The 25,161-nt window shown below is 36.3% G+C and overlaps 1 protein-coding gene across 1 annotated transcript in view; it reads left to right on the top strand.

The window, feature by feature from the left end:
• Positions 1-2,395: 2,395 nt before the first annotated feature.
• Positions 2,396-25,161, top strand: part of LGSN (lengsin, lens protein with glutamine synthetase domain) — a 44,711-nt gene continuing 21,945 nt past the window's right edge. The window contains exon 1 of the mRNA XM_037987138.2: positions 2,396-2,469. Coding sequence (XP_037843066.2) covers positions 2,440-2,469 — 30 coding nt within the window. The 5' untranslated portion in view covers positions 2,396-2,439. The remainder of the gene's footprint in view (positions 2,470-25,161) is intronic.

Here is a 25,161-nt window from a genome sequence, read left to right as displayed (position 1 = left end):
CACTGAACTTGTCTATTATTCTCACAAGTCAGTTATTCTCTTGGTCTCATTGGGCATGTTTTCACCCAATTTCCTTGTCAGTTAGTGCTGGGAAGATAAGAACTTTGTATTTTATACACTGTACTGTAACATATAATATACATAAATATGAAACAAAAACAAATTCATTGTGATTTCATTTTCTCCCACAATGAAAGAATAGATTTAATCCTTTACCTAATTTGCATCCTTTGCTCTTCCAATCCTGTTCAATAATTCATCAGAAGGCAGTAACTTAGTAGTAAACAACATATTGTTTCCCCTTGTTGGTACTTAGTAAGCTTTAGCTTCTGCAATCTGTTCTCGTGAAATGAATCCCATAATTCCTTTAATCATTTTAGTTACTCTTCTCTGGATCCATTCAATTAGATTACAACTTTTTGGCAAGATAAGTACTTGAGTTGAACAGTCTTTCCATATGTTGTCTCAGAAGAGTGGTAAGGGAAAGGCTTGTATCATTTACATTCACGGCTCAATGGCTACATTCTTTTTGACAAAGATAGCTTTCTGGATATAGTATGTATTGAATAAGTGCTTGTGAATGAAAGTGTTTAATATAGACTTATTGACCATTTATTGTTTTTCTAATCTATTTGTTAAGCCCTTTACTGACATTTGGTTTCTCCTTTGGAAAAACATTCTAAATAATAGTAATACTTTTAAAATACGTATCATGCTAATATCATAAATTAGGTTATATACCATATGTCCAACCAAGCTTTAGAACACTTTTTACAAAAATGGGCAAATCAAGGGTTCTGGAAAGGATATTATAAAAAACTCATGGATACACATTGAGAAGAAGAGATTGTCCAAATAAGGAAAGGAAAAGAAGATAAAATGAATCAAACTGCATATTCAATAACAATAAAATTCCCAGGAGAAAATTTGGGTAAGTAATACTATGAAGAAATGATTTTTTTTTAACATGTCCCAATACGTAACTGAATATGTAAACCAGCTTGGAGTTTTTTTCTTTGACATGGGAAAGGGAACATTTTAGAAACAAAAACGAAATTTTTCACAAAACATTTTTTTCCATACCTCAGTGGCACCTGTTTTGCACGGAGACAAGCACATGCAGGAAAAAGTTGTAAAAGTGGAAGTAAACGTGGTTTCAGAAGAGGATTGAGAAAATCTTAGGTAAGACTCTGGTATAAGGCATTGTGGGAATTAAACACCCTACTAGAGATCTGGGGGAAAGCACCAAGAGCAAGTCAAATACTACAATAGGAGATAGAATCCCTTTTCTTGGGGGAGGTTCAAGAATCCAAAACAGCCATATTCAGGATGCAGCTTCAGGTATCAGCATCAGAACTAGGTCCAAATCCAAGATCTGGTTGTAGATCAGGCTACTCAGAACAGAAGCTTTAGAGTCAGTCATGGAACCAGTACCAACGGAATGGAAATAGGAATAGTTAATTACTGTCTTTAGGAAATGGGGCTTTTGAAATGGGCCAAGAGACTCAGGCAGGATTGACTGGTTATAGTATTGGCTTGACCTTCCTCAGGCCCAGAAGACCTGGACAGAAGTGATTAGCCATGGAGACTATACACTTCCACATGGAAAATACTTAGAGAGAATTTGGTTTGGTTCAGAAGAACTCCATATTCTCCTTTATCAACTATACTTGAAGTTGAGTTGATGGCAGCAGAAGTGTGATTTCAAACTCCCTTTACTAGTGAAGAGAAAGCATTCCCTATTTCCTCTACTGAGTTAGGATTGTTTATGGGACCCTATGGGACAGCCTGTGGATTATTCCATATTCATTGTGGACAGTGGGGATGGTCTGGGATTTGTCATAGACTGACATTGGAGAATTGAAAAGGCTAAGGAAAGATATTTCAGTTTTATAATGAAGGTCCAAAATTAATCTGAAGGCCAGAGGGACCCAGAAAAGAAAATAAAAATGAGAATTACTAATGAGTGGATCTTTGCCATTGGTAAAAATCTGGGTCACTTATAGCTGTATTTTTCCATCTGTGCTTTTGTCTGTGGGCTTTGATAGCATAGTTGTCTAATAAGTGTTTCAGCATCTGAATCTGACAATAGATATCATTCCAGAATACAATTGTTATGTAACAAAGATTCTGTATTCTGGAGAAAAAAGTCAATCAACACAATTTTAAGCTTTCTATGTCTTTTGTTTGCAGGGATTCAGGCATAAACAAGCATTTGTCATTCGATTCTTCTAGTGCATTTCTAGCGTAGTGTGCCTTGGGCATGACACATCAGGGTCTGATGTTTATCTTTTATTACCTACCAGACCTCTCTGGAAAAGCCTCCATGGAATTCATCATCTGCAGTCTTTGTTGTAGGTACACATATAAATACATGTTGAACGCATTCGTTGAGGATATTGTGGTTTCTAAAGCTGAACTTAAATAAAAAGTATTGAGATGAATAATGAAGAGGACTTTCTGCAGAAGGTATGAAGCTAATCATTAAAATGTTTTTAACTAAAATATTGACAGGAAATCTTTAAAAAAATGTGAAGTATTTGAGTGCCAGTAAGAATAAGTGTAGCATAATTGTACTTGTTGTATGTCCACTTTGGAGAAGTTAATGAAAAATTGCCCTTCTCTACTACACAGTGAGTTTATAAAGATAATGAAAACTAGACAGTTCAAAATATTAATCTAGGAAAGCTCATTTGGTTTTAATAGTCATTTAGATTCAATAGGCACCAAGTTTCAGAAGAATACGTATGCTATAAAAAATTTTATTTCTATTTTGGTTGTTATTGAGAGAATAATGTTTTGTTTTTCTCAAAGCTTTAGCCTCATTCTAACAAATATGCTTTGAGATTAAATGACTAAAGGTGGAAACCTGTTTTCAAATTATATTTGAAAGGCACAGCATGAATAGTGATAGCCACTCATTGGGTCTAGCATATATTAAAATAATCAGTTGTCAGCATATAGCATTTCTCCTCACTTCTTAATGTGTGTGTACCCAACCTTTACTCTTGTATTTCTGACCGACCATTTTGAAAGACTGAAGTACAGACTTGGAGGCAAGCTGTGGTAAAATTTGGGAGGATGTGGGTTATCTTTATTAAATTAAGAAAATATATTGCAAGAAGCATACCTACTATGTGAAGAGTGCAGTGAAAACCAGTGCATTATGTATGAAATAGTGGCATATAGAGAACAAACCTGGTTCCCACTTATGCATGGAGTGTAGAAGATCGCTAACATCTAAGAATGGGTTCACTGATCTGTATAGTGAATACAAGCAGTTGTTTTGAAAGAGACAAGAACAAATGCACTTTCCATAAGGAAACTGGGCAAGGTTGTGTGAAGAAGGGACTCCCTGAGGCAGAGGTGTGGCTTATCCTGTACTGTCATGTCACTGTTGTAGGCATCAAATGGTGGTTTATGTGATTATAATGAATTCAGCTAAAAGTAAATTCATAGCTGCAAATGAAGGTTTATAGAAAGAAAGTAAAGGTGATTAGCATGTACATTATTAGCTTTTGGGGATTTCGATTTCTAACTATGTAACTTCTTGGGCTAGGTTTTACTTACTACTTCTGAACCCACAGCAAGAACTCTGCTTTCTTCCTCAGCTCCCACAATTTTAGCCCAGGATTCCAGGTGATGCAGCTCCTACGAAAGCCGTTAAAAGCCATGCCCTCCTCAAGACCAGTCTAGACCAAATGTTGATTGTTTACTCTTAGGAGGGCAGAAAAATGAACAACATGATTTTTAAACTGCACAATTCTCACAGCAAGAGACATTCTCTGTCTTTTGAGGAAAGTTCCTTTGGAGTTGGAATAGAGCATTGTATTTACTAGATGTTATAAAGGTGAATGTTGACTGTCCACTTGACCCAGCTCCACTGAGTAAGCTCTTTTATACTCTCCTGTATAGGGTCACATTCTCAGGAAGTGAAAGAATATGGAAGGAGGCAGAGAGATGACATGTGACATTCCTTTTCCAGCTAACTGATGTCTGGTAAAGGACAAGATTGTGTTTCATACTAGATGCTCTGGGAACGTGAGCAAGAGCAGCATGAAGTAAACTACAAAACACAGCACCTGAACAAAAGCTCAATGGATTCCGAAAGGCAGATAGTGTGTATGGAGAAAATCTCTCAGAATAATTACTTCCCCAACCTGAACAAATTCTTTGTTAGAATCTTCAGTAAAATGAACAGTTATTAATCTTAGATTTGGTATTTCCCTAAAGAATATTTTACTGAGATTCTCTATTTAAAACAATGCTGTAAAGTCATGCATTCAGCCACATTCTTAGCAGTGGCAAACAAAAAATAGATTGAAAACACATTCTTATTTCTTATAGTAGACCCTATGGGGTATATGAAGTTGAGAAATTGAGTGAAAGAGTAGCATATCATAACAATTAAAATCTGTTTATCAAGAACCTTGTGTGTGGTGCTGAGCTGGGTAATATGTCAAGTGAGTAAGATCTGTTCTCCGCCCTTCAGATATTTATAACTCAATACAGAGAACACTGACACAGGTAGACACAGTTCTGACGTTTCCATATCACAGAAGGAATGAATGTCATCTGGGGTGAAGTCAGAGATCCATCCAGCTCTGCAGCCTGTATCTGTTGGGGGCATGAAGTGCACCCCATGGGAGGCTCTGCCTGACCTTCTAGAGGCTTGCTTCAAGAGGCTAGAGGTTTACCTACCCCAACTCTCCCTGCTTTATGCTGTTGTCTGTGTGACTCTAGAGAACACCTGATTCTTGTTTTATATTTTCCATTTGTTTTGTCTTTTAGAATTCAGAAGATTTGTCTTCTGAAGATTTCAAGGTTTATAGTTCATTTTATAATTATTTACCTCAAACCTACCTACTTCCAGTGTATCAACTAGCTCTCCATTTAAGAAATCTCAGTGGAGAGAGAAGACAAAAATTAGATGAGAGTTTCAAGAGCAGTGGGTTAAGCTCGCACTTCCTGAAATCAGAATGCCTGCATTTTAATCTCGGCTTTGCTACTTACTAGCTGTGTGATGTGGGGCAAATTATTGGACTTCTCTGTACCTCACTGGGACATTAATAGTGTCCACAGGAAGAGATTTTGTGGAGATTAAATAAATTAACACATGCAAAATGCTTAGAACTGTGCTTACAATATAGTGAGAACTCATTAAAAAGGAGTCACTCATTACATATACTTTATTTTGTTATGTTGACCTCTAATAGCTCTCCTGTTTTCATTTTTACAGACTTAAAGAGTTTTACGCTTTCCTTTACATGATGGAATGTATTTGCTTATGATAGTAATGATAACAATTATATATAATGTACCTTTTTACATAAACATATATCCATCCACTTCTAGCCTATAAAGGCTTTCCTAAGGCACAATGACTAGAACTATTTTTAACAATCTAGTTACAGACATATTATAATTTTTTAAAAGGATAGAACACTTTTCCCTCTCATATTTAAAGTATTTTCATATTCATATTTGCAGTATTTTTATACGCTGCAGCATCCCATTAGCTGATATCTTCACTAACAGTTCCATAACGTTCTTGGATCTTTTTCATACTGTATACAGAGCCCATTATCTTAAATATATATTATATATACATGAATATCTAAATTTTTTCCACGTCTTTTTACCTTTGAAACATTTTTGTTGCTTTTCTGCTCACCCACAAAGTCTTCACAAATTATTTTTGTCTGTCTGCATGGATAAATATATTTTTAGCCATACAATCTTAATTTCTCTAAAAAATATGGAGAATTTTTTGATATACTTATGAACATACTAAATAAAACAAAACTTTTTGCTTCCTTTATTATTTTAGTTTTCTTTATTATTTAGCTTCATATTATCAAAATCACATGGTGTTAGACCTTTGTAAAAATTATGTTTTTCCTTCTCTGAAAATGTTTGGTTAGGTATATTTTTCTTGTGTAGAACTTCTATTGTAGATTTTGCATAACTTGCCCATAGAGGTGAGATTTGTTTATGGGTTGATGCCACTGTGTTGGGAATAAAAACGAGACTCATAGCGTTTCATATGGAAGCAGCTATATCATTTACATTCTGATACTTCTTTCACACAGAGTTCTCAATAATGATTGTTGCTTTATCATTCTTGGTCACATGTGAATGTTCCACCTAATCCACCAGCTTAGATCTAGGTTATTATCTTGTAATAATAATGAGGATTAAAAAGTCAGAAAGTGAAAATTTGATGGTAGAAGTGGAAATTAACCAGGTTGACCCTGACATTTGGCTATCTAATCTCCCCACAAATGTGATTGGAGATGAGAAACTCAACACTTTGACAAATAACCCATTCCATTTTGGGCCCATTATATTAAGTAAAATTCTGATTCCTTGCAAATTCCAAGAAATTTATCTGGATTTTCCTTCTGTGCTTTGTTTTACTTCAAAAGATAGAGATACTATTGAACTCTCACTCGAAGTGTGGAGGTTTTTTTTTTTTTTTTTTTTTTTTTTAGACTTGGATTTCCTTAGTTTTTAATATTTTGTCACATATAAAGTTTTTAAGCAGCATGAAGAAATGAAATAAGAGTTGCAAACCACACATATTTTAATTCTGCTATGTTTTAGGTATGAAGCCAGGCAAGTTGCTGTATTTATCAGATCCTCAGCTGCCTCACTGAAATATATATACATATATATATTTATATAAATATATGTATATATGTGTCTATATAGATATATAGAGAGTGAAGGCATGCATACACACACACACACACACCAGAGACAGAGAAAGAGAGAGAGAGAACGTTTTAGCTATTTCAGAAAAGCATGAGAAATAATGTTTTCTCAGTATATTAAGTGGGGTAATCATAACCCTAGGGAAAACGGCTGATATTGAGGATAACTACGGTGAAAAAACCCTAAAGAAAAGGTAAAATTTATAGAGTAAAGCTACAGAGACATTGTAGAGCAGACTTTCACCAGCACAAGCCCATCTAAGTGAAGAAGCACAGGTCTAAGCCCTTCTAGAGAAAACTTTGAAGAATGCCATGCCATATTTTATCTAGGAAAGCTGTTTTGACTGAATCATCCTACTGGGTTACCATCAGGTCTTGTTGACATCCAAAGAAGTCTCATTCAGAATCTTTTATAAAGGAGAAGTCTGAGTCAAATGTCCTTTCTGGCCTTATACGTCAACATGGTAGGTCTTGTTTTAATTAATTAATTAGAAATTATTTACTCAATTACTACTTTATGCTGGGCAATATATTAGGCACAAGGATACATCTAAATGCCACCTTCTAAGAATCTTCAGTCTTTGACATGTTCTTCTTGTCAGCCTTTCCTGACTTGACTTCCTATCCCATCTGTCTTGGATTCCATATCCTATTATTTTAGCATCTTCCTTGCCCAGATCCTCAACTTATTTTTGCCATTGTCCTTCTGAGTTTGTGACCTCATAAAATCTTAAACCATAGTGTCTTCACATTTCCAGCTGAGCTTTGCTAGAGAAAATAATTACCTGTGCAGATTGGTGTCACTACAACTTTAAAGCCTCCAGTTCTTTCTGGGCCCTTGATATTTTTCTTTCCTGAGTCGGCTCTTTCTCTGTCTCCACTATAACTGTGTCAAACAATTTCCATTCTCCTTAAGCCTTTAGTCTTCCATATTCTTACTCTATCTGAGCACTTCTTACCCTAAAGGGACAACTGGAAGCACCACAACTCTCCACCTTTTCTTATCCAGAATGGGTAAGATAGATTAAGGTTTAAGGTCAGTTTTAGATTGAAATTCTGCCATTTATTGCGTGAAAATCTTCCTGAGGCTCAGTTATCTCATCTGAAAGGCACTCATGAAATGTTAACAATTCTTTTCTTTCTCTCCTTCTCCTCCTAATAGTCCTCTTCCTCCTCCTCATTTTTTCTCTTCCTTCCTTGTTTCAGCCAGTTTGGGCTGCTATAACAAATTGCCATAGGTTGGCTGGCTTAAACTACAAACATTTATTTCTCACAGTTCTGGAGGCTGTAAGTCCAAGTTCAAGCATCTGGCAGATCTAGTATCTAGTAAGGCCTCACTTTCTGGCTTATAGATGCACATATTCTTGTATCCTATATGGTGGAGAACAGAGAGAGAGAAAGTAAGCACTCTTTTATTTTTTTCCCCCCACTAAGGGTACTAATTGTATCATGAAGGCTGTAGCCTCATGACCTAATCACCTCTCAAAGGCTCCACCTCCTAATATCACCACATTAGGTATTAGGGTTTACTGTATGGATTGTGGGGAACACAAACATGCCGTTCTTAACTCTGCTCTTTCTTCTAATGATCTACGTTTTTTCTTCCTCTGATAGAGGAAAATGTATTAAAGTTAATTCTGTTATTTCAACCCCAGATTCCATCTTTTCTGTCCTCCCAGGGACCTCCATTTATTTTTTTTCTACTCACTCCTACATCCCCTTTTCTGGTTCCTTTCATTAAGCATGTATTTATATATGTATGTATGTATTTATTTATTTAGTTTTGAGACAGGGTCTCACTCTGTTGCCCGGACTGGAGTGCAGTGGTGCAATCTTGGCTCACTGCAACCTCCACCTCCCGGATTCAAGCGATTCTTGTGCCTCAGCCTCCCAAGTAGCTGGGATTACAGGTGTGCACCACCATGTCTGGCTAATGTTTATATTTTTAGTAGAGACGGGGGCCTCGATATATTGGCCAGGCTCATCTCCAACTCCTGGCCTCAAGTGATTTGCCTGCCTCGGCCTCCCAAAGTGCTGGGATTACAGTATGAGCCACTGTGCCTGGCTGTCTTAGCATTTAAATATATGCAAGTCTTCTCTACCTAAAAGCAAAGTAAACTTTTCTTGAGCCTCTATATGCTCCCCTGGTACACATCTTTTCTGTCTTCTTCATACTTTTGAGTTATATTTCATATCTTCATTTGATAATATTTCTTGTGTGCTTACTGGGTGTAGATCCTGGGCTAAACAACCTACATTCCTCTTCAACTCACTGGATCTTGCTGCTGCTCACATGCTTCCACTGTGACTGTCCTTACCAAGGCCTCCAGTAACTTGGGTTGCAAAATACAATGGGCAAGTATTAATACCAATTTTATTTATCATTTCAGCAGCTTGGTCCATTGGTACTTCCTTTTTATGTTTGCTCATTAAATATGGTGGGTTTTCAGTTCTATTTATTTATTTATTATTTTTACTATACACTATTTAAATGAACATCTCAGTTCTGTTTTAGAATTCTTATTTTCTCAGTCCCTGTTCTTTCCCTTAATAATTCTAACCACTGTCAGGGCTATTTTTTCCTTACATTTCGCTTTTGCATTTTGACCCTTGTGGTCAATGCTTGCTGGGCACTTCCAGGTGACACAATCACCTTAGATTCCATATGCTGAAAACAGAACTCATAATTTCCCTTCTCAAGTCTTTGCTTTTTGGGTTTCCTAGTAGAAATGTGGCTGTCATTTTTCAGTCCTCTGTCTCTGATACTTCCTGTATCCAGCCAGATACCAAACTGCGAAATCTACTTCCCAAGTATGTCTGCACTATGCTCATTTTGACCCCTACTCTAGGGCTGTTCTCCTAGTTCAGATCAATGTAATTGCTACTCTAGATTACCCAAGTGGGTATTAGAGATATAAAAAGTTCCTTGGTTTATAGTATCCTGACCTAGATGTAGTGTTTCTCAATTCTACAAGGGACACTTAACTGTATACTTGGCACTTAAGAGATCATAATGCCTGGACTAAAGTAATTAATGCCTTTTAGTTTGGAGAAAAAAAACTTGTAGATGGACGAAAGCTCTACTTTAATGATACTGAAAGTTATTTAATGAAGCATTAGGTGAGATCTCCAAAGGGAGACTATATGATTTACTAATTATAATGAAGACAACATAACTATGAGTTATTTGAAGAGAGCATAAAGTTTAATAAGGATTCTACTTTCACTGGAGACTTAAGAACATCAATCATCCATTAAAAATAGAACTACTATATATGATTCAGCAATCCCAATATATCCAAAGGGTGTGAGATCAGTATGTTGAAGAGATATCTGCACTCCCATGTGTATTGCAGCATTATTCACAATAGCCAAGATACAGAATTGACCTAAGCATCTGGCGATAGATGAATGGATAAAGAAAACGTGATATATATACACAGTGGGATAGTATTCAACCTTTAAAAGGAAGGAAGCCTTAAATAGGCAATAATTAGCTTAGCCCAGGCATTATGATCTCTTAAGTGCCAAATAAAATTTTCTGTTGTTTGTTAAAACATGAATGAACCTAGAGGGCATTCTGTTAAGTGAAATAAGCCAGACACAGAAAGACAAATACTTCATGGTCTCACTTACATGTGATGTGTAAAAAGGTTGAACTCAGAGAAGCAGAGAGTAGAATGTGGTTAACAGAGGGTAGATGGTGGAGGCATTGGGGAGATGTTGGTCAAAGAATAAAAAATTTTATTTAGAAAGAGGAGTAGTTTTGAGAGATCTACTGTACCACATAGTGACTACAGTTAATATATAAGGGGACCTCAAAAAGTTCATGGAAAATGCGTATTATAAAAAAAAACTGTGCGTGGATTTTAAAATCTTTTTGAACCAAAGTAAGTTCATGCTAATTTGTTATAACATGTCTGAACAGGATATAGTTTGAGGCACTAAGCATAAGACATCAGTTTGAATAGAGCGTCTATCAGAGCAGCATGAATTCCGCTAAAATCAAAGTAAGAATGAACATCAAATTTATGGTGAAGGTGGGGTGGAAGAATGGTGAAATCTTTGATGCTTTATAAAAAGTTCATGGGGACAATGCTCCAGATAAATCAGCAGTTTGAAATGGATGACTCTTTTTGAGAAGAGATTAAACAATGTTGAAGATGAAGCTTGAAGTGACAGACCTTCCACATCAATTTGCCCTCGTTATTCATGTCTTGATTGAAGACGGCTGGCTTTTAACAGCAGAAACAATAGCCAAGACCATAGACATCTCAATTAGTTAAGTTTACACAATTCTGACCGAAAACTTAAAGTACGGCAAACTTTCTACTTGATGTGTGCCAAAACCATTGTACCCAGATCAACTGGAGTTAAGAGCAGAGCTTTCAGTGGAAATTTTATTCTGAAGCATTTCTTCAAAGAATTGTAACAGGAGAAAAACATGGCTTTATCAGTATGATCCTGAAGATACTGCCTAATCAAAGCAATGGCTAGCAAGAGGTGGAAGTGGTCCAGTCAAAGCAAAAGTGGACCAGTCAAGAGCAAAAGTCATGGCAATTGTTTCTGAGATGCTCAAGGCATTTTGCTTGTTGACTTTCTAGAGGGCCAAAGAATGATACCTATTTATTAGGAAAGTGTTTTGAGAAAGTTATCCAAAACTTTAGCAGAAAAATGCCCAGGAAAGCTTAACCAGAGAGTTCTACTTCACCACGATGATGCTCCTGCTCATGCCTTTGATCGAACAAGGGTAATTTTGTGAGCATTTTGATGGGAGATCATAAGCATCCGGTTTACAACACTGATTTGGCTCCTTCCGTCTTCCTTTCATTTCCTAATCTTACAAAAATCTGTAAAGGGGATGCATTTTTCTTTAGTTAATAATGTAAAAAAGACTACATTAATATGTCTAAATTCCAGGACCCTCATTTTTAAAGGGATGCACTAAATGGCTGCTATGATTGCTTACAAAAGTGTATTAACCTTGATATAGCTTATGTTGAGAAATAAAGTTTATATTTTATGTTTTTATCTTTTAATTCCATTTCCATGAACTTTTTGACATACCCTCATATTGTATATGTAAAAATTACTGAGAGAATATATTTTAAGTGTTTTCACTACAAGAAATGGGAGATAATATATATCCTAATAGCTTGATTTAGCCATTCCACAATGTATACGTATATCAAAAGATTATATTGTATACCATAAATATATACAATTTTTACTTGTCAATTAAAATTAGTAAACATTTTAAAAGGAAAGGAGATCCAGATCACCTTTTGCAGCCCTTCTCTCCCCAAAGAAGAAAATTAATCATTTTGTAATGGATGGCTACATCAAACCACCCTGCAGGTTAAGTTTTAGTTGTGGCCAGAAAAGTAGGTAACTGTCTTACCAGGACAGGCTAGAGAATCAACAGCAGCCTAGGAAAGAAGGAAACAGTGTGGTCACAAGAAATGATAAAACTAGTTTTGTACAGATGGAGATAGGGTTTGTAAGTGAAAATTCCCAGCTGTGAAGGCTGGAGAGATTGTTGAGAGGCTGGATTCTGCAGAGCCTTAGAGAATACCAGTTTGAGTTTTCCCTGAAGGTGAAGGGAGAATTGTGGAGGTATTTTCAGCAAAGAAATAACAAAACCAAAATTGTGCTATAGAGAAACAACATGGCAGTAGTATGAAGGATGGATAGAAGAAGGGTAACATTGGATGCACAGAGAATGGTTAGAGATTGTGGAGTTGGTCAAAGAATACAAAATTATAGTTAAATAGGAAGAATAAGTTCAAGACATGTATTACACATCATTGTGGCTATAACTAATAACATACATTCTTGAAAATGCTAAGAAAGCAGATGTTAAGTTTTCTCATCACCAAAATGATAACTATGTGAGATAATGCATATTTAATTAGCTAGATGTAACCATTCTGTAATGTATATATACTTTAAAACATTATGTGGTATATACCATACATAGAATTTTATCTGTCACTTTAAAAAATTAAAGGAAAACGCTAAAAAAAAAACCATCAGACAATCCTATAAAAATGGGCAGTTTTAAAAAGACACATCAAAAAAGAAGATTTAAAAAAGTTGTGTCAAATCAGGTGACAAAAGATGGAAAATGGAAACGCTTTTTTTTTTTTTTTTTTTTAAAGACAGAGTCTTTCTCTGTCACCCAGGCTGGAGTGCAATGGCATGATCTTGACTCATTGAAACTCTGCCTCCTGAGTTCAAGTGATTCTCCTGCTTCAGCCTCTGGAGTAGCTGGGATTATAGGCACTTGCCACCACACCAGGCTAATTTTTGTATTTTTACTAAAGGCGGGGTTTCGTCATGTTGACCAGGCTGGTCACAAACTCCTGACCTCAGGTGATCCACCTGCCTCGGCCTCCAAAGTGATGGGATTACACACATGAGCCACCATGCCTGGCCAGAAACGTTTATTTTTAAATGTTAAATCAATTGAAAATAATTGGCATGTGTATTTACTCTTTCTAGTTTGTTGTATGCTACTTTCACATTTTTACTATTATAATGAAGGTGGCACTGAACGTACATGACGTATCTTGGATTATTAAACCAAGTTGCTAGGAGTAGGAATACAAGGTTAATAGGTACGGATATTTTAAAAGTAGTTAATACAAGTGTGTGATGTAGTCTTTTAAATAACACTTCTGTAAATATTTTAAGCACGTTTTCTTTCTTTTTTCTTTGAAGAAGATACTTCAAGGTAACTGAAGGCACATTCTTTCATCTTTGACATATTCTTTTAAGTTTGATAATTATTGATCCCTTTTTCCACTATTTCTAACAGAGGTTAAAACTTGATGAAATTTTGTTTTGCTTATTTGCGTTTCCATGGACCTCTCTCATTAACAAAATCAGAGTGTTTGGCAAATGCGTTAATGGCTACACCTCAGACTATAACTATTATACAGGGGTCAAAAAAAGTTTGTTTCGTTTTTGTTTTTTGTTTTTAGTATTGACATTAAAAAGGTAACTGTTAGAGAAAATTAAAAGTAAATCAATAAAATCAATGATATTTAGAACCTAAATAACACATTATTATATTAGAAATAAATTTATTAGGTCAAATTAGGGACTACATTTAATGCTTGGCAGTATTCCTTTAGGTTAAGCATTTTTTGGTTAATTTGATCAAGTCACTGAGTTGAAATGCAAAATGACAAACTTATATTAAACCATATAAACACCATTTCAAAAGAATCACCATGGTAAGAAAAACACGAATTATGAAAATGTCTTGTAATGAACTTGAATGTAAGAAGGAAACATTCTTTATGGCCATTCCCATGTATGAGACAAAAAGGAGCCATCTGACAAAACGATAGTGAAAACATTTTGGAATTGTGAAAAGCTGCTCTGGTGAAAATATCAAAAGAATGAAAATCAACCTGTTGTAGGAGAAATTTGGGATTGTCCAAATTAAGCATAAATTAAATTTGTGTATTTATGCCATGCAATCAAAATGAAATTGCATATCTGTACTTAGGCTCATGATTCTTCCAGGCTGGTTTACCTGTTTCCCTATCTTCAGCTCAAATGCTCCCTCTTCTGTTTAAGCTTGGCCTATCTGAAGACTGAAATATTCTGCCTGTGCAGTAATAGCATTACTATAGAGTCCAAGCAAGGCTATTTGGGTCACACTGCCCCACTCTGAGAATCCTTGGACTGCTTAATATGCCTTCAGGAGCCTGAGAGGTTACCCTATTTTATTGTGTTTAGAATCTAGAGCTTCTTAGATAAGGGAATAGAGCCCGACCCAAAGAAAATCACCTCGGCCGGGCGCGGTGGCTCAAGCCTGTAATCCCTGCACTTTGGGAGGCCGAGACGGGCGGATCACGAGGTCAGGACATCGAGACCATCCTGGCTAACATGGTGAAACCCCGTCTCTACTAAAAAATACAAAAAATAGCCGGGCGAAGTGGCGGGCGCCTGTAGTCCCAGCTACTCGGGAGGCTGAGGCAGGAGAATGACGTAAACCCGGGAGGCGGAGCTTGCAGTGAGCTGAGATCCGGCCACTGTACTCCAGCCTGGGCGACAGCGTGAGACTCTGTCTCAACAAAAAAAAAAAAAAAAAAAAAAAAAAAAAAAAAAAAAAAAAAAAAAAAAAAAAAAAAAAAAAAAAGAAGATCACCTCTAGGCTGGTCAGGGCCTGTGAGGTAATCTAGAATGAGTTATCTTTCCATGGGAAATCCTCAGTAATGTATGGTGCCTAGGTAATAATTCTGGCTGACCTCTATTTAGTACTCACTTTAGTACTCACTATGCATCAGACATTGCTTTTCCAACATAATGTTGCAACCAGGGAGAACTGTATCACTGAGTACTTGATAAATGGTCAAATATTTCTAAACTAATTGGTAAATAGTGGCTAACAAGAGCCTCTTAATGGTCTACTCTACCCAAACTTTTCTACCTGTCCTAGCATTTTCCTGGGGCTCTTGGACTTGTCCACAACCCATCAGTTAAATAGTTAAAGAACTAGTATCTGGCCCTACACGGGTCCTCCAGGACCTTGCTACAACTTCCCAGCACCCCAGCAATGGTTGGGAGGATATCCTGATGACAGTGTTCATCAAGAATGTGCCAAGTACTTGGTGCTCTGGAGCCAACTGGCTGGGTTCAAATCTTAGCTTTGTCACTTATGAGACTTGTGAGCTTGGGTTAGTTGAGTAGTCTTTCTTTGACTCAATTTTTCTCATCTCTGAAACAGGATGGTAATATATTTATCACATGGGATCTTTTTCAGACTAAATAAATAAAGACATGTAAAGCATTTAGAAGAGATCTAGCACATAATAGGCGCAATGTAAGTGTTGGTTATTTTTATTAGATGTACTGATGGCTAAATGTTGTCACTATCACCCGTCAGTGCCACGCTAGATACCACTGTTGGGGAAAAGACAGGTGGTCACTGCTGATACAGTTGTACCTCATATCTCTAGAGCTGCTCCATATTCTAAACAGCATTCCGGTAGTTTTGAGACCTAGTTGTGTGGTAGTTGAGAAAGTTTATTTCTTTACTTCTTACCTTATATTTTATATCAATTGACAGTATTTAACAATCACAAAATTTCAAATAAAAATCCATATTTCTGGCATTTTTTGAAAATTTGTAAAACTGGCAACATGAGGGCCACGTTTTAATATGGCAACAATTGGCTGGACTCCTGTGTTGGCTCCTTCTTGGGAAGGGGTATCAACTACTGTGTTTGCCCTCCAACCCACTGTGTTTTTTTGTAATCTGTCTGGTATTTGAGTTTGCTCTCCGTGAACTAGGCTAACCTAAGCATATCTCTTTCTTTAGAACATGGAGGCCCTTAACTGCCACAACAACACTTTATTGCCTCTGCTAGATTGTAATATTCTTTGTGAATCATGTTTTATGTTTTATTTATTTTTATGTCTTTGATTTTGCCTTATCCATAGTAGGTTACATCCTCACTCTTGGGACTAATGAAGTTTAAACTGGTGGTGATCTGAATTAAAATGGGTTTTACTTTTATATAGAAAAGAGTTATAAAAATACAATTGAAAAAGAATATATAATTGAAGAAGTTAAACAAGTTTTATGAGTTACACAGATAACATTATATAATAAAAACAAAATTCCATTTAAGTCAATTGTCAAGCTATGGTGATGTAGGAAGAACCTCAAACAAAATACGTGGATTTGAATTCCCATTCTTCCTCAGATATGACCTTGGACAAATTACCTAACCCCTGTGGACCTATTTCTGCTTTGGAAAAAATATAGGTAATAATAAATACTCCCTGTATGTTGTGGGTATTAGATGAAATATAAAATATTGTCTTGATATGACAATGCTTTTAAAATGTTAATATTTTTATAGGTATTGTTTTAAAGACTTTTTTTGTTGTTGTTGAGACAGAGTCTCACTCTGTCACTCAGGCTGGAGTGCAGTGGTGCAATTTCGGCTCACTGTAACCTCCACCTCCTGGGTTTAAGTAATTCTTATGCTTCAGATTCCCAAGTAGCTGGGACTACAGACGTGTGCCACCAAATCTGGCTAAATTTTTGTATTTTTTGTAGAGATGGAGTTTTGCCATGTTGCCCAGGCTGCTCTTGAACTCTTGGCCTCAAGTGGTCCGCCTACCTCAGCCTCCCAAAGTTCTGGGATTACAGGCATGAGCCACCACACTTGGCTGGATATTATTTAAAAGACTTGAGACAAATTAAATTTAACAGAGTTTAATTGAGCAAAGAATGATTTGAGAATTGGGCCTCCCTGAGAACCAAAATAGGTTCAGAGTGACTCTGAAGCTGCCACATTGTCAGATAACATTTATGGACAGAACAAGAAAAGTGATGTACAGAAGACAGAAATGAGTCACAGAAACAGCTGAATTAGTTACAGCTGGGAGTTTCCCTTATTTGAACGTGGTTTGAACAGTTGGCTGCCTGTGATTGGCAGGCATCTGAAATTCTAATTGGTACAGGAGTAGGTTATAGTCTGTTTATAAAGTTCTAGGCCAAACTTAATATATGTAAAGAGGCAGTTTTATGTAAACAATTCCTCCCTTTGGGTCAACCTCTTAAGATTGAGAGGTTGACCGAAACCTTAGGCATTGACGTCACTCTCACACCATTGTAAATGGACTTATTTGGTCTCAAATTCCACTGGGAAATAGCAGTACAGTGGATTTTGTAAGGTGGGAATATGGAAACAGAATGAGGGAAAAATAGCCTGATTGTTTACTTTAGGTTAATTTTTTGTAAGGGTTAGAGCAGAGGGGACTTCTTTATTATGCTGGTATCTCCTGTTTTCAGAAAAAAAAAAAAAACTGTTCTGCTTTGGAATCTATCTTCTTCCTTAAAGTTTCACTGTGATTATGTTGTATTAGCACGAGTGATTTTGTTTTGATTTGGTCTGTTCTGTTGGGGCCTAATGCAAGAGTTCAGTCCAAAACAATGGTCTTCCATAATTTTAACAATTCTCTTTTTTTGGTCAGGTTCTCACCTAGATGAGAATGTGACCAAAACTTAGGGCTTTGGTGCTACTTCATATTACCATTATTTTGGGTTTTCTGTCTTAGCGCGTTATTGATAGGTTATAGTGTCCTCATGATCAGGCATTTCTTTGAGATTTTGTCATTCCAGTCAAAGAGACCATCTGACATTCTACACATGGCTGTCTGCAAACATTTAAAACTTTGGAGAGATATAGCATACCAGGGAGAATACTATTGTGACTGTCAGAATGATAATGATAATGACCACTATAGTGACTGGCAGGAGCATACCAAGAATTTGGAGTATGCTCCTTAGCCAGGGTTCCTATTGGTTCCTATTAATCAACTAAAATTAAATAGCTCAAAGAATAAGCCAGGTGAAAAGTCTACATGTTTTAATTAAGGATCCTGTTCATTAATCTCTTGTAACTGAATCTCTACAAAATGCAATGTATTTATTCATGTACAATAAGAAGTTTAAGCCACTGTGCAGATTTCTCCCTGTTCAGCCTGTAGGTAATCTAGAGCTATCTAGCACAACTTTAGCAAGAGAATTTAAAGAAGTCTGCTGCACAGTCACAGGTTTGCAGTAAAATCTGCTATAGAGACTACTGTAAGGGATACATTTCTAATCATTACCTCACTTACTCCAAGCCATAGAAAAAGGGACCTAACAAATGATGCCCATCAAGAAAGGTGAAGGCTCCTGGCAATGTTTCATTTAACCTAGGATGTAGGTTAAGAGAAGTGGACTGATGTTCTATTTCTGACTGATTATGGAGTAACAAAGGTGTCATTAAAATTCCTAGCTTACACTGGCCCTTCATCTTGCATCCATCAAGAGATAAGATTGCTCATATATAAGGTTGTCTGTGAAATCTAACACAAATAAAAATATACTCCATGGGTACACACAAGGCCCCTTTTCCCACTCTGTTGTTCAAAGAGGCATAAGCAAGGAAAAAGTTAAGAAAGGTTAGGAATCTTATGATGGGAGAGAAGTCTTGTTCCATGATCTTGGGAAAGCTTTCTATGTCTAGGATGCCATCTGCTTCTAGGGAGAAATTTCTCTGGTTAGCTTTACCTTAAGGTCTCTAACAAGTATTTGGTTTCAAGAGGCTGGATGGGCCTTCTGAGTTGTAATATTATAGACTCAAGGTTCAAAGTCCTAGCACTTTACTGCAGTGTGGGTGGCAAGGGAAGTCTTTTTCTGATGGTGTTTCCAGAAGGCCCAATCTCTAAGTTTTAGACCATGAAGGGTTTGACTGTACTCGGTCAGTGGATCATAAAAAGCTCTTTTTACCTAATGAAAATACACTTTGGCACAATGCATTAAAGCCTGCATTGTAGCATTTAGTCATATGAGAATTTAGGTGCAGAAGATACATAAGGCTCTATTATTAGAGGCCTTGCAATGACTGTTTCATAAATAGTCAACTCATGTTTTGATTGGAAGAGTAACTGATTGTCATCAGTCTGTAGTACGTTTGACCAAGACAATTCAGTCCATTCAGTTAGACTTGCCTAATCCTATTATATCTGTAACATCTTATGTTTTACAACTTGTCCAGTGAAACAAGTACCTTTATTGTTGGAGATTTCTCTAGGAATGTCCCATGACAGAAACACATTTCTTGATAACCGTTAAGCTATTTTAGCTATGGTTATTGCATTAGCCTTCTTGCATGAGAAAGCTTGTATATAACTAGAAAACATGCATTACAAATAACAATTGAATAGAAGCCATGTGTAAATGTTCAAATGGCCCATCAAGTAGCAAAAATGTCCTGAAGTTTTTATTGTCTTCCTAGGATTATGGATTTGACAAAACAAAATAAACCACTTTGGCAACTTAGAATAGTCATGACACCAATATAATTTTAAAAATATAATTTGGATGCAATCTCGGCTCACTTCAACCTCTGCCTCCTGGGTTCAAGTGATTCCCAAGTAGCTGGGATTACAGGTGTGTGCCACCATGCCTGAATAATTTTTGCATTTTTAGTAGAGATGGGAGTATCACCATATTGGCCAGGCTGGTCTTGAACTCCTGACCTCGAGTGATCCACCTACCTTGGCATCCCAAAGTGCTGAGATTACAGGCGAGAGCCACCATGCCTGGCCAAGTGTAGAGCTTTCAATGATGGAAGTTTTAATCACACAAGAAGGACCAGGCAGCTCTCCAGACTCTCCATGAGTCCACACTCGACATTGAATTTATATTATCTTAAATACAAATTTTGTTTCTTCAATTCAGGTGCATAGCACTGTTTGTGAAATGGGTTATTATAGGCAACTTGACTTGAACCATGAACCTCATTCAAATTGTATATTTTAACAATTTCATTACTGGCTAATCTAGCATGGTAATCTGCCAAAGTATTTCCTTGGTATTCAATTAGTTCTTGTGCTACTTAAGTTAGCAATTTTATAAATTGGTCAACTTCTTCATTAGAGTTTTTAGTATTCCTATCCGGTCCAAATGATATAATTCTAGAGTTATCAGAAACCTGTATTCAAGAGTGTTTATGAGCATTCTTTCAAACTTTTCCATGAACTTCCTTGAGGACACAACATTTTAGGATTTTACTTGATTGTAATGGGCTTTCAGAAAGTTCATCAGAATTCATAAACTGTCAATAAGACGTAAAATGGTTATGGTTAAAGATGCAAATGACAAGGAAATTTAGCTATTTCTGTATCTTATAATAATTTGACATAAATAAACATAATTATTACTGATAACTATACTAAGATATATCAGAATATTAGGAGTCACATACAATTTTGAAACACATATTCATAATATATTCATAAAAATATAACTCAGAGAATGTTAAGTATCATTTATTTTACAGTGCTTTCCATTTTATTTACCATATCAAATAAGCCTATTTATTATCTCTTCTTTGGATGCTTCAGGGACCTTTTGGAACATCCTAAAGTAAGTTTGAAGTAAAAAAGACTTAATTTTAGAATTTGAAATTTGATTTTAGGAAGCCTATCAAATATGCCAAAGGTTTTAAACACTGTTAAAATAGAATTGCAGATTACGGCAAAATAATAGTAATTCATTTAGCCTAACTGATAATTAAAAGGTTTTCAAAAGCAAAAATCCTTATTCTTTAATGAAGAGGAGACTCCGTTTTCCAAATAATCAAAAGACATAATAAAGAGAGCATAAAACAAAATCTGTCTCTCCTCTATTTTTCTTTGCATTTTACTCAAAAGGTGGACGAAAATCTTTCACTCTTATTAATACTACAATAAATTCTTATTCAAAAGAGAAAACAGAATTTTACTTTTTTCCCCTGTGAACGCTGCAGAGAAATATGAATTTGACTTTTGTATTAGTGTATAATCAATACTACAGCTAATTTTAATAAAACCTTATAAACAAATACATTCACCTTCAATCAGCTTTTGAACACACAGGATTTCCATAATCCTTTTTATAGCCTCTTACATTTTTTTCTATTTTCCCTCAACCTTGAATATCCATTAAATTTTATCTATGTCATTTTTTCATTTTGAAAGAACCTTAAAAAACCTCTAAACTAGACAAAATTATTTTTTCTCAACAAACACACATTTTCATTTTCTCATCAAAGACAATCTTGCTTTTCTTGTACACTTTGCATATGCAATTATTTATTTTATTTTGTTTATTTGTTTTTTTAAGACAAGAGTCTCGCTCTGTCACCCAGGCTGAAGTGCAGTGCTGCAGTCTTGGCTCATTACAATCTCCACTTCCCAGGTTCAAGCCATTCTCCTGCCTCAGCTTCCCTAGTAGCTGGAGTTACAGGTGTGCATCACCATGCCTGGCTAATTTTTGCATTTTTAGTAGAGACAGGGTTTCACTGTGTTGGCCAGGCTGGTCTCTAACTCCTGACCTCAAGTGATCCTCCCAGCTTAGCCTCCCAAAGTGCTAGGATTACAGGCATGAGACACCATGGCCAGCCAAATTATTTACTTTAGTAGTTATAGTTACATATATTAACTTAAATTTTAACTCTTAATAATTCTAACTTCCAGTGTAAAACCTAGAAAGTAAATGATTTTGAAGTGTTTTATATCAGTATCTGCAGATGAAAACCATTTCATAATTTTTTAGGAAGATGTTTCCTCAATTATTTTTAATAGATCTAAATATATTTACCTTTTCAATATCATATAAAAATAAGATGCTAAAGCATAAATTTATGTTCTTACTTGGAAATGGCTCAGATATTTAATGAGTATTTATTTCTGAATTTATTCTTATTTTTTATTTTTATTTTTTGAGGTGGATCTTGCTGTGTCACCCACATTGGAGTGCAGTGGCATGATCTTGGCTCACTGCAATTTTTGCCTCCCAGGATCATGTCATTCTCCCACCTCAGCCTCCTGAGTAGCTGGGACTACAGATGCACACTACCATGCCTAGCTAATTTTTATATATTTTGTAGAGATGCATCTCACCATGTTGCCTAGACTGGTCTCAAATTCCTGGGCTCTAGTGATCCTCCCACCTCAGTCTCCCAAAGTGCTCAGATTATAGGAGTGAGCCACTGCTCCTTTCCCTATTTCTGAATTTAATGCGGCTTTAAGATTTTAAGTTTCTGAAAATAATTTTGAAAAAATAACATAGGTATTCTCCCTAATGTCTTTCCCAGTCATCATGGGTCCTGAGTGGCACCTAGGATGGCTAGGAAGGCCAGGGCCCATCTGGATCCCTAATTTATACACCAAGTGTAGAGTCAAGGACCGAGGACGGAGCTATGGAAAAGATGTCTGGAGGATCCAACCCCTCTCAGCATGGCCAGGAGGCAAAGCTGGAGGAGGGAGGGCAGGGCCATATTGGGCTTGGCTGTGCCCTGCAGCTAGTGGCCCAGGTACAGTGGACATACGTGTCTCCAGACCTGACCATGACCACCTCTCCATGCCTCAGAACTCAAAGGCTCAAAATCAAAGACATAAGCTCACAGTAAGATGTGTGAGAGGCCTCAGGGGAGCCCAGTAGTCAGCCTTTTCAGTGTCAACTTACAGACAAGTCAAGCACATATCAAAATTTTACAGAAGCAGCAATTTTATGACCTTAAAACATATAGCAAAAACAGCATAAACCTTTCTGACCAGTAGACCCAGAAAAACAAAGTCTGAATTATATTTAGTATTGGCAATTCTGAAGATATTCGTATTTTATTTTGCCAACAATGTAAAAGCTTGCTTCATTTGCCAAATATTATATAAGATCAGAAAGAAACATCTGATACACATAAAACATATATACATATAGACAGGCACACAGACAAGAGCAGAAGTTAAAGTTTTCAGAAAAATTTTTCATTTGCTAGTTTCCAAATAGTTTTTCTTTCCCCCAGTTCAGACTATCAATATTCCAATTACCTGTTTCATTCTTCTAAGCAATTCTTAGCTAGAAAATCCTAAAATTTCACTTCTAAAGTGATGACTTTTAGGTAAAATAATGTAGAAATTTTATCTCTCAAATGCATACAGCTGAGACTTTAGGCCTACGTGTTGTACCATCTTTTGCACAAATCAAGGAAGGAGGATGTGGATAAATGCCCAGTTAGGACAGGACGGATAGGAAAAGGTACTTCAGAGGTGAGACTTCTTACATAAATCTAAGTCAATGATAAGAGTCTCTAGTAACTTAGTCTTTCCTCTCTTCCTACTGCACAGAGGCAGACACCCTTAAAAATGGAGGTCTCCTTTACAGATATAGATTTCCTTTAAAAATGTGTTTCAAAATAGCCAGCTAAATGCCAGAAAGGTGAATTCGGAGACCAATTTAGTTCAATAGGCAGTCTTTTTAAGTTAGCCACTGTTTTTTAGCTAAAATTACTGAGTTCAGGTTGGAGTCCATTAATTAATAAGGCCAGGAAATAATTCTCTATGTGTGGTCTCAGCATGGATAGCTCTGAAAAGAAAAAAGTCTACTTTACTTGAGGGCCTACCTTCCATGAACACTTTATATAACTCGCTTTTTATCTTTGGGGCAAGACAGTAAGCCAAAAGATTAGCAGATTCAATTTTTCGTGTCAATTTGTTGCTTAAGCTTTCTATTTGCCTTTTGAAAGACTTTTAAAAGAGGCAATAGAAATATTAACTTTTTAAGAAGGTTCTGCACATCATTAGGCGTCCCTGGATATGCCTAATTTGGGAGCCTTCATTTTTAAATGCACTTCTTAAAGTGTGGTGTTGGTGTTGTTTATTTGGACCATTCCACTATAATTTTAAATTGTCTTTATAAGATTTTGCCATTTTTGTACGTATTTGTGGCTGGTAGGACCTAATAATTATACATGTAGAAGTATGGGGTAGACAAAAGTAGAGCACTCCATTCTTCAGAAATTAAGGATCCTATTTTTATGTTGAATATTGATTTTGGCTCTCACATCTCGATTAACTAAGCCAAAGATTTTTCCCTACCTAATGCATTATAGAACACAAAATCCTGGTGAATTTCTGAAAGCCAGAGTTCACACTTTCTGCAGTATTGCCATTTATTGCCAGTTTGTCTGACCAGTCAGCTATCTAAGACTTCTAACTGGTTATAAACCAGTTAATTATTGAGTCTAACACAGTCCAGTGTCTGTCATGACTTCTGAACCCAGTTAAGATAAAAAATGTGCACATCCAAATTCAGATAATCAAAACACAAACACATGGATCTCCATAATTGGAGAGACAACTTACCTGTGATCCCCTGTTCATTCAAGAGAGCAATGGATACAATGGAGCTGGTGGGTACCTTGCTTAATCACTCTGTGCTCCTGGAGGTTGCTGAAAGCTCTACTTCAAATCTCACTTCTGAGGCCATCTGTTAAAAGAAAACCTTTAGAAAAATTAAATTTTAAATTCAGTTAAAGAACAATTCAAGAGTCAGGCAGCCCTCAGAACCAGAATACATTCAGAGCGACTCTTAGACTATCACATGGTCAGATGATATTTATGGACAGGAAAAAGAAAAGTGAAGTACAGGAGATTTCCATCTTGGTGCAGAAGATGGAAATGAGACACAGAAACAGTGTTTGAATATGTTTTGAACAATTGGCCACCTGTGATTGGCTGAAACTCTGTGATTGGTAGAAGAGTAGTTTCTAGTCTGCTTAGAAATGCTTAAGTCAAGCTTAAAATATGTAAGGAGGCAGCTCTAGGCTCAGTTAAATTTAACAATATGATTGTATTTATATTAGTGTTTACAGATGAGAATTCCAAGGCTCTAGAAGGACTTGCTACTTTGTGGAAAGGTCAGAATTACAACACAAACCTCAATCATCTGGGCTAGTAGGTTTTTTACTGAAGCATCATTCACATTGCACCTAAGTGCAATTAAAAGATTAAGGATTAAGGAGAATAAAAATACTCTACTGGAGGTGGGATAAATGAGGGATCCAATAAATTTGTTTCATTATAGCTATGTTTATATGCTGAT

This window comes from Chlorocebus sabaeus, chromosome 17 (genome assembly GCF_047675955.1).
Source record: "Chlorocebus sabaeus isolate Y175 chromosome 17, mChlSab1.0.hap1, whole genome shotgun sequence".
Lineage (NCBI taxonomy): Eukaryota > Metazoa > Chordata > Mammalia > Primates > Cercopithecidae > Chlorocebus > Chlorocebus sabaeus.
Note: the sequence above shows the minus strand (reverse complement) of the source record. Positions and strands in the feature narration are given on the sequence as shown.